Source organism: Helianthus annuus, chromosome 3 (genome assembly GCF_002127325.2).
Source record: "Helianthus annuus cultivar XRQ/B chromosome 3, HanXRQr2.0-SUNRISE, whole genome shotgun sequence".
NCBI lineage: Eukaryota > Viridiplantae > Streptophyta > Magnoliopsida > Asterales > Asteraceae > Helianthus > Helianthus annuus.
The window spans coordinates 140917650-140928809 of NC_035435.2; the positions used below are offsets into that span (position 1 = coordinate 140917650).

The window sequence follows — 11160 nt, forward strand, 5'->3', positions numbered from 1 at the left end:
GGGTGAATTGTAAAAAAACGCGGTGATATTTTTGTAATTATTTACTCGTAGAGTAGTTATCAAAATTACTCTACAAATGATCTTATATGGTAATTATCAAAATTACTCTGAATCAAAATTACTCTACAAGTGTATCAAATTACTCTGCAAGTTTATTTAACAACATACAATTCAAAATTACTCTACAAAATCATCTGTACTACATGTGTATCTTATAGAGTAATTTTGATCTTGTATGGTAATTATCAAAATTACTCTACATGTGTATCAAAATTACTCTACAAGTTTATCAAACAACATACAATTCAAAATTACTCTACAAAATCATTTGTAGAGTAATTATGATACTATACCAAATTATTCTACTAGATCAAAATTACCTTATAAGAACATTTTACAAAATTACTCTACAAGATCAAAATTACCCTATAAGATTATTTGTAGAGTAATTTGGATACTCTACGAGTAAATAATTATGAAAATGACACCGTGTTTTTTCAGTTTTTTCATGTCTTTCATACGTTTTGTACAGTAAGACACTTTGTACGTGAACTTGACTCATATAAACAATATAGTTCATTAAAAATGATTAAAACAAATTACTTTTAGATTTGTCTTCTACTTGCTTGGAGATGCTCATTAGATCTTCACCATTAAATATTTTTCTATCACATAAACTATACAACCGTTCAAAAAATCTTAACCGCATGTGACGAGGTATGACCCGGAATGGCTAATCTGACCCGGTCATTACCTATTATTTTATTATAAACATTTAATTGCACATGTTTATTCTAGAATGTTCCATTCTACATGGATAAACTACGTAACCAAATCCCCAATCTTTTGGGAAGATCATGCAAATCCCTAACTTATCGGAGCCCATCCTAAGTTAAGGGAAACCCTAATGGTAAACTATAAATAGAGGTAAACATCAAAGGTATGATTCATTCTGCTCTCGTTTACTCTCTCTCTCTCTCTCTCTCTCTCTACACATATTCTTTTACTCCTAAAACCGAGACTTATTCTCACGCCGGAGGGTGGTTACAGGAATAACTCTATTCCTGTAACGAGTCCTAACGGTGTTCTGTTTTGCAGTCAGCTGTTCGGATCGCCAAGAGTTGAAGTCTTAGTCGGAGCCTACCGTTTAGGTCAGTGTTTCTTCATTGGCGCCATCCGTGGGACCTTTCGGTAATAACAGTGAACTTAGACCCAATGGCAAGCGATTAGAACACAGCAACAACACCAAATCAAGCAGTGATAACCAGTAATCCGTTGCTGGTGACGAGTTCTGTGGTTACTACCATGCCGGATTCACCCGCCAAAACTAGGTCTTTGGACCAGGAGTTTGAAGCAGAAGCACCACCATCGGGGTTTGCAAGCGCCTCAGTCGCCCCCTCTGGGACGACAGCTGTAGACCCTCTCTCATACACCTTCTGGCAACTACGACAAGTGGTACCAACCACAGCAACCGCCATTGTTTCTACCCCAGCATCAACAACAAGTGCACAGACTATACGTCACAGCACTATGCCCGTTATTACATCCGCGGGTCCAAGTAACACTACACAGCAGATGAGCATGCTCAATACTATCAGCCGCCGGCCACATACGCTATGCCGCCGCTATACTCAGCAGCACTTACGGCAACATTGCCCACGCCACCCCATCAGCCAGTAATCATGCCTGCTAGAGTTATGAATGCTCCAATCACACCTGGGAATCAAGCTTATTCCCCAGGATACTATTATGCACCTCCTTACGGATACCTACCCCGATACAACAACCAGGCGTATTCACCTCAGATGACAACGCAGAGTTATGCTCAGCAGCCGCCATATGCAGCTTACATGCCACCCCAGTGGTCTTTCCCAACGTCACAACCAACCTATGGTCAATCCCCGCCTACGGCGGAGCCGGTTTACGACCGGGGTAACACATCAAGGCCTCGTTTCTTTCCAAACGGGGGTCCAAGCTCCACACTCAACATCACCACAGCCCAACCCCCTGTCACACAGGGGACAAACCAGGGCGGGGCTACTCAACCGATACAGCCCATTAACGTGGAAGAAGACGACCTTACCAAGCCTTACAAGCCTACGGACGCTACCTTCAGGTCCAAGTTTACAAGGAGAATCGCTGAGGCCCCGATTAAGGAAAAACCCAAGATACCCCAGACCGTGGGCAAATACGATGGTTTAGGTGATCGTGATCCTGATGATCATCTAAACCTATTCAAGAGTGCCGGGGAGGTAGCCTGTTGGCCCATGCCTCTTTGGTGCAAGATGTTCATCCAGACGCTGGTTGGGGCAGCACGAGTATGGTGGGATAGTCTACCTATAGGGGAAATTGATAGTTTCAAAGACCTTGAGTCCAAATTCACGTTGCAATTTAGTCAACAGAGGCGACACACAAAGGATTGAAACGAACTCCTCCACATCCGCCGGCGAGACAATGAAACAGTGGAAAGTTTCATCGTCAAATTTAACAAAGAGAGCCTGGCGATCCCAGGTATAACAAATGATCTGGCCTGCGGTGCTTTCCTACAAGGGGTAAATGAGGATGAGTTGTTAAGGACACTATATGGAAGGGACGGCGTGCCCTCCACCATAGATGAGATCCTGAGAATAGCCAAAGTATATGTCACACAAGAAAAGACTATGGCAGCCAATCACGTGGCTAACAGGAAAAAGGAAGCACAAAAAACCCAAGACAAAAGAGATCAGCGGAACTCTAAGGGTAAAAATAGAGGAGATAGGTTCCAGAAAGGTGACAGGTCAGACTCACGATATGACAGGTCCAGGAGCTCATATTCAAGAAACGAATCCTCCTCCAAGCCAAGGTCTGAGTACCCTAACCTGGGTAAAACGCCGACAGAAATTTTGGCTTCTAAGAACCTGAAATTCAACCCTCCCAAGCCATTGAAAGACTCGCCCAATAAAGACACCAGCAAATACTGTGAATATCACAAGGGCAGTGGCCATGATACCAATGATTGCTATCAGTTAAAGAAGCAAATCGAATATTTCGTGAAGGCGGGTAAGTTGGCTCACCTGGTTCGCGACATAAAGCAAGGATCGCCCCCCAACAAGGATGATGCAGACAAAGGGGCGGGTAAGAGGCAGCGGGAGCTAAATATGGTATATGCCAATAAGGGAAAGGGAGCAAAACGGAGTTTCTCCACACTCGAACCCTGGATGCTGGCAACCATGACGGTCGAACCACGTGTTGAGGACTTACACCTCACCACTGACCCCCTAATCATATCCGTCGCCGTCGGCGACTACAACATGCGAAAGATCCTGGTAGACACCGGAAGCTCCGAAGATATAATCTACGAGCATTGTTTCAACAGGATGCAACCGGAAGACAGGAAGCTTCTTGAATCAGTACACACCCTTATTAAGGGGTTCACCGGAGAAAAGGTTGACCCAATTGGTCAAATAACTTTTCCGGGAACATTCGGACACGCTCCTCGCGAAAGAAACATACTCCTCACATTCCTTGTGGTACGAGCTGAATCCTACCACAATGTAATAATTGGAAGGTTTACCCTGGGAAAACTGAACTCGGTTGTCTCCACAACGCGTGGGTTCATAAAGTTCCCCACTCCGCGGGGGATTGCAACGGTGTACCGGGACAAGTTGGGTGAAGTTTTGGATACTAAGAGGTGCCATCAAGGACCTACCGGTGCCATCGGCTCAGAAAGATGGGTTTTGAGCACACGCCATCCTGAGCAAACAGTTACAATAGGAGACGGCCTCTCTCCTGAAGTTAAAAACAACTTGAAGCAATTGCTAAGGAGGAACGCCGATATCTTCACTTTTGAACATTCTGATATGACCGGGATACCCCAGAATAAGGCAGAGCACAAGTTAGCCACGCTCCCAGGCATTAAGCCAGTCGCTCAGTGAAAGCGTAGCATGGCCCCTGATCGAAAAGCAGTAGTAGTGAAAGAAGTACGAAAGCTGGTCAAAGCTGGAATCCTTAGGGAAACTAAATATCATACATGGGTATCAAACCCCGTGATGGTTAAAAAACCAGATGGCACATGGCGGATGTGCATTGACTTCAAAGATTTGAACAAGGCTTGGCCTAAAGATGCTTATCCGCTGCCCGAGATGGATTTCAAAGTTGACTCTCTGGACCCTTATAGGTACAAGTGTTTCTTAGACGCCTATAAAGGTTACCACCAGATTAAGATGTCAAGCGAAGACAAAGAAAAAACGGCATTTCACACTGATATAGGCATCTTTTGCTACACCAAAATGCCTTTTGATCTACGAAATGTCGGGGCCACTTATCAACGTCTCAAGGACAAGGCCTTTGAAAAGCAAATTGGCAGAAATTTAGAGGTCTATGTCGATGACCTAGTGATCAAAAGCAGGGAGGAAAAACAAATGCTCGAATACATCGAAGAAACCTTCCAAAAGCTGAAAGAATACAACATTAAACTCAACCCCAAGAAATGTTCATTCGGGGTAGAAGAAGGTAAGTTCTTGGGGGTAGTGGTCACCCGGGACGGCTTTAAAGCTAACTCAGAAAAAATAGCCGCTATAACACGAATGCCTTCCCCCAGAACTTTAAAGGAGGCACAAGCACTGAATGGGTGTTTAGTGGCCATAAACAGATTCTTGGCAAGACACGCCGAGAGATCTTTGCCATTTATAAAAACGTTGAAAGACTGCCTTAACAAGAAAAACTTCAAATGGACCAGCGAAGCAGAAGAGGCCTTGTAAGACATGAAACGGTTCATCGAAAATCTACCTATGTTGACAGCGTCATACCCAGAAGAACTCTTAAAGATGTACCTGGCGGCAGCCCACAACTCTGTAAGCGCGGTACTCATGGTAGAAAGGGATGGCAAACAAACGCCCATATATTACATTAGCCGGGTATTGGAGGGACTTGAAACGCGGTATCCAACACTTGAGAAACTGGTACTTGATTTAGTCCACGCTACACGGCGTCTCCGAAGATACTTTCAAGGGCACCGCGTGCAAGTCTTAACAAATTATCCCCTACAACAAATCTTACACAAACCATAAATCTCTGGAAGATTGGCCAAATGGGCGATTGAGTTGGGAGCCCTAGACATTGAATATCGAAAACGAACAACAATCAAGGGGCAAGTGATCGCCGATTTCTTAGCTGAGATTCCTGACGGAGAAGTGATACAAGACCTCGTGGTCAAAGACATACCCGAGTCTAGCACAGCCAGGCAAACCTGGAAGTTATATACTGACGGATCTTCCAGTGGGAAAGGATCCGGGGCTGGCCTCATGCTGATAAGCCCAGATGAAAGAAGATTGATGTACGCCATGAGGTTTGACTTTGAATGCTCCAACAACGAAGCAGAGTATGAAACGCTGCTAGCGGGCTTGAGAGTGGCCCAGTCTATGGGAGCAACAAGGGTCGATGCATATGTTGACTCTCTATTAGTCAATAACCAGGTGAACGAAACTTATGAAACCAAGGATGAAACGATGGCAAAATACCTGGCCAAGACCAAGGAGCTCATAGCTTCTTTCGACAGCGTCACACTCAATCATGTCCATCGGGGAAAAAATCAAATAGCTGACGCCCTGAGCAAGCTAGCTACCTCGGGCATGGAAAAGGAAGTAAAAATGGAAACGCTACAAGCACCTTCCATAGAACCCCGGGAAGTGTCCGCCGTCACAGCGTAAGAACCCTACTGCACTCCAATTCTAAAGTTCCTTACAAAGGGGGAATTACCCTCCGCCAGAGGCGAAGCCCAGAAGATACAAACCGGGCATTGCAGCATGAGGTGAACAACGACGTCCTATAGAGGAAGTCGTATTTGAGACCACTATTGCGGTGTGTATCCCCGGCGAAAGAAAGTACCTAATCCAGGAAATACACGCTGGTATATGCAGCATTCATGCTGGACCCCGAGCAGTTGTTGCCAAAATCCAAAATGCTGGATACTATTGGCCCGGGGTGCATGAAGACGCGGTAGACGAACTCAGAAAATGCCGCAGTTGTCAAAAGTTTGCTCCACAAACGCTCCGCCCTAAAAATAACTTAATTCCCGTCATGACGGCCTAGCCTTTTCAAAAATGGGCAGTCGATATCGTGGGACCATTCCCGCTGGCCCTAGGGAAGCTAAAGTAATTAATTGTGGCGATTGATTATTTCACAAAGTGGGTTGAAGCAAAGCCTTTGGCCAAGATAACTACTGAAAACGCCAAGAAATTCCTATGGGAACACATAGTGTGCCGATTTGGATTACCGCTATACCTTGTAAGCGACAATAGAACACAACTCACAGACAGGGTCTTACAAGATTGGTGTGTAGAGCTTCAGATTCAACAAATCTTTACATTGGTCGCACATGCCCAAGGAAACGGCCAAGTGGAGTGGGCAAATAGGAGTTTGCTTAGTGGAATCAAAAGAAGGTTAGGCTATGAGGGGAGCTCTTGGGTAGAAGAATTGCCAAATGTCCTTTGGGCACATCGGACCATGCCTAAGACAAGCAACAACGAAACCCCCTTCAGCCTAACCTATGGCGCAGAGGCAATGATACCCGTGGAAGTTGGGTTACCGTCGCTAAGGCGCCTAACTACTGATGATGATAATGACAGGCTCCTACGGGAAGGCCTGGACCTCCAGGAAGAACGGCGCGAGGCCGCCACCATCAGCGAGGCAAAATACAAGAAAACTTTAGAGAAGTACTATAACTAATGCGTGGCTCAGCAAACTTTCAAGGAAGGCGAGTATGTCATGCGCGATAACGAGGCCAGTAGAGCGGAACTCTCAGGCAAACTGGGACCCAACTGGGAAGGCCCCTACATCGTCCAAGAAGACTTAGGCAAAGGGGCTTACCGCCTATCCAGGCTCGATGGCACAGCGGTTCCACGTGGCTGGAACGCTGCTCAGTTGAAGAAATGTTACATGTAGACTCCCGCCCCTAACGGCGGGATTGACTGTTTTCTTTTTATGAACAAGTGTAATCCATCATTGACGATGTCTCTTTTTTCTTTTAAGTCATTGAGTTAATAAAAGTTACCTTTTTATTCTCTTTTATTACTTACATGTACAATATCAATTACCTCCGCATTTATACTGCACATTACGGTACAAAAAATTACCATCGCATTCGAACTGCATATAACGGTAAAAAATGTCGACAGGAAATATTTTTCATATATAAGTCAGATGACCAAAACTATACATCGCTAAGAATGGGTATCTTGGTAATAGATACATTAACCATTACAAAAAAGATAGGTATTTTGGTAATAAATACATACAACTATCTTACAAAAACCAAGTACTTGTCCCTGTTGCTAAACCACCAACATATGGGAATACCAAAAAACGAACAAGTTCTACTTATTTACATATTGGGGAACATTGCTAACACCTCTGCAGGGTATACAATGCTTCACCATAATACTCCAATGGATGAGGATCGATGATCAGATCATCAATATTCACCTCATCTACCGGAGAAGCTGACATCCTTCGATCGCCAACTGGGTTTGCACATCAGCGGCCACTCCGACGTCGTTCATATACTGCCCTACAACGTTGGACATACTCAGAGGGAAATACTTGCATCAAGGTGTCGGTCGATAGGAGAGCCACACCTACTTCAGCCCTAGAAGGGCAGTCTTCTCCGATACTATTGCAAGACCAGTTTATCTGGGGCATGGTATCATCGGAGTCAGTTTGCTTACCTCTGATCATCTCCTCCGTCACCGGATCCTGGAGACGGACTAAACCCTCCGCTGCATCCAAATTTTGAAGCACGTCGGAAATTTTCCGATTAGGGCATTGTCGGCCCATTTCTTCAATTACCAAATTTGGAAAGAGAATGAAATAATTTATAGGAGATTAAGAAGTCTGACGAAAGTGACGACAGCAAAATAATAACATGGCATTATTACATGTCAAATCGCCACACTTAAGTAAAACGGCGGCGTCATTCATCATGATAATTACATTAAATGTCTGACAGAAATCAGTGCTTACACGCACCCCAAACAAAACAGTGTTTTTACAAAATATCTAAAGGAACAGTGGAAACAAAAATAAAAACACTCATTCCTCTTCAGACTCCTCCGCCATGTCTAGCATCTGGCGTAAGGAGTCCACGCCGTCTTCGGCCACCTTGTCCATCAGCTCCGCATACGCGGGCAGCGGATCATTACAAGCCGCCTCAAGAGCATCCGCCATCTCCACCTGTAGTTTGCCTCTATTCTCTTGGAACGCGGGAGTAATCCTATCCGTTTGTTGACAAGTAAAGTAACCATGGTAAACGCCGTCATTGTGCCCTGATTGATAAGCGGCAGCAGATATGCACTACAAAAGTGCCACAAAGGACTCGGATTGGCGCAGATACTCAAAAGCCACAACCAAGCCATTTGTTATCAACCAATTCCTGTCACCTTGTAAACCAGCTAGGCGGCTGGTCAGGCTATCCACCTCGGCGTTTGACTGCTCCAATGCACTTTCCGCCTCTTTATGGCGCGCCTGATGGGTGGTTGAAGATTGAACAAGTTGATTTTTCTCGGAAACAAGGGAGCCACACAGCTGCTGGAGTTTCCTAAGTTGTTCGTCCCACTCCTCCATCTCAACCAGTTTGGCTTGGGCCTTGGCATTGGACGCCTCCAACTCCACAGTTAGACCTTGATACTGCTCCTGCACCTGAGACACAAAATCAGTGTCAATACGAAACTTTTCCATCTTAGCAGACAACTCAGACCTCATCTTTTGAGCCTCAGCAACAGCTTTACGTTCCAACTCCTCCTGAACGGTTTTGGCGTGAGCAAGGACCCGATCCTTTTCCGCTATATCGCGGGCCAACAACATCCTCTCTTCGACAAGGTTGGCTGTCACATGCTTCAGATCCTCCTCTGCCTTGTTTTTCTTGGAGACAAATCGACTCTCCCTCAGACCAGCAGCTTGGAGTTGGCTTTCCAAGCGATACTTTTCATCCATCAGCTCCTGAATAGCAACACGCGCCTGGTGGAGCTCATTGTTATCATGCATCCAACGGCGTCGGATTTCTACAAGCCTCCGGGGCTGACTGACGGCATCCACCATCGTGGCATTCATCAAGTTCTCATTATTTAACCCCTCTACATATGTTGATTCAGCCGAGGGATATGCCCGCTCAACTCAGTGATGCACCACCGGGGGGAAGATCAATCTGGACGACTCCGCTATCTTCCACTTAGGTTGATAGCGCTTGTGCTGCACATTCAGATCCCAGTAAATGGTAGGCAGATAGAGATCATCACCCAAATGGGCCCCATCATCAACAAAACCACTGCTAGACCCCCAAGTGTCACTTACAGTAGCATCCCTGGCACTTGTTGACTCACCAGCAACAGAAGTTGCAGGTACCTCTTTCTCAGAAGCAGCGAAAACACCAATAGGTGAGTCAAACAGGGATACGGGGGTAACGCCGAAAGAAGTGGCGTAGAAACAGGGCTGGTTGTCACAGCCACAGCAGTTGTAAACACAGGCGGCAACATTGAAGAGCTGACAGCGGCAACACTCGCCTGGGATATAAGGTCTGAAAGGCTGGGTCCGCCAGCAGCAGAAGACACAACATCCCCAGATGTCAAGGGCATAGAGGACACACCCTTAACCTGGGCCTCAGCAAAGAAACCTGCATCAAATCAGATATTTAGCCAAAGAACATAGAAATTCAACGCCTACATTGACAAATAAAGTCACTTACTAGTAGGTAAGACGTGAGCTGCCTGGATTGCTTGAAAAGAAGTCAAAGGAGGCAATATTCTGCGCTTTTTCTACACATGCGGTGGACTCACCAAACTGGCCGCAGCGGAAAACAGCAGCACCCCCCGGGGCCACAGAAATGCTTACCGCCACAGGCGAATTAGTATCCCCCGCGTCCATATATTTCCTCTCGGTGATCTTCACCCGGATTGGCTTCTTTGTCTCTGCAGCAGAAACGCTACTTCCTCCGCTGGGGGAGGCGGAGATATATAAGCAGTGGGATCCGCCGGCACAGAGCAGAAACTGCTCAAGATGAATCTTCAGCACGTCGGGTTCCTGTTCCCCAATCACGCGGTCCGCGGCTGTCACGACCCCCGACCACACCCTGGACGGAAGCCGCGAGCAGTCGATTGGTACCGGTGATTATTTTGAAAACTATTGCAGCGGAAATTTCATCAGGACCGTGAGTTAGGAAAAATATCAGAGTTTAGAAAACACCGGATTTTATTTATTAAACAGATGGGATAATATCCATTTTTTTACAAAGGTAGCTTTAATAAGGGATAAACCCGAATATATGAAACCATGTTTTCTTAATTTAATTTAATTGATAAAATAAGCCACGTCTTTAAGCCTTTTGGTGTCGTATCATCACTCTTATTCCAGTCTACTGTATTTACCTGAAACGCGTTTTAAAAACATTTGGTCAGCAGGAAATACTGGTGAGTTCATTCATTTTTATACAAAAACATATTTGTTATAATTCACAGCATTAAGAATTTTTACATTTGCCCCTATCTTATAATAGGATTTGCAAAGACTTAATCACTGTAAAATATGACTGGAAAACAGTGTTATCAATTACAGTATTAAGAGCGATTACAATGTTTATATATCAACCAATTACCCAACGGTATTTGTCACTCGACTCGTTTCTGTGACTATGGTCATATCACCTATTGGCTAACCCGTTGTCCAATGGTGACGGTTATCAAGTAATGTATACAAAACCTCACATACCGGCTGTAATTGAAGACTACAAAGACTTAATCCCTGTAATTATAACTTTGAAAACAAACATGAATTTGGAAGCAATTTGATAAAAAGAGAATGACTCACAAACGGTGAGAAAAGAGAATGGACTCACCTTGTTAGCATATATCTTGATTAAACAAGCATCTTGATTCTAAGCATCTACTTTATAGTTCCGAATCCTCTGATGATTAAGCATCCATTTTGATTGTAAATGTATGGGGTAGAGTTTCGAGTAGTTAAACATTTATTTTAACATAATGGAATACGTATTAGTGTTAAACCTAATCAAACCTAACGATGGTCACGAGATTCAAACCTTAACGAAATTCACAAAGTACAGCACTTTGGCATCCGTTAGTTGGTTCCTGAATCGATCGGATAGAACATCGCATCGGTGATTATTGGTTATAA

The 11160-nt window shown here is 44.7% G+C and overlaps 1 protein-coding gene across 1 annotated transcript; it reads right to left on the reverse strand.

Annotated features, from left to right (window-relative positions):
- Nucleotides 1–8067: 8067 nt before the first annotated feature.
- Nucleotides 8068–9072, reverse strand: LOC110932125. Its single transcript, XM_022175483.1, has 2 exons — nt 8415–9072; nt 8068–8300 (listed from the first exon to the last, which is right to left on the reverse strand). Exons 1-2 carry the CDS (start codon nt 9070–9072, stop codon nt 8068–8070), a joined length of 891 nt encoding a protein of 296 aa, XP_022031175.1.
- Between the last annotated feature and the right edge of the window lie 2088 nt (nt 9073–11160).

Coding starts and splice junctions, on each gene's coding strand:
- LOC110932125 (XM_022175483.1), bottom strand. CDS start 9,072: ATGGTGGATGCCGTCAGTCAGCCCCGGAGGCTTGTAGAAATCCGACGC. Junction 8,301..8,414: donor CCGCCTAGCTGGTTTACAAG/GTGACAGGAATT, acceptor CTTATCAATCAG/GGCACAATGACGGCGTTTAC.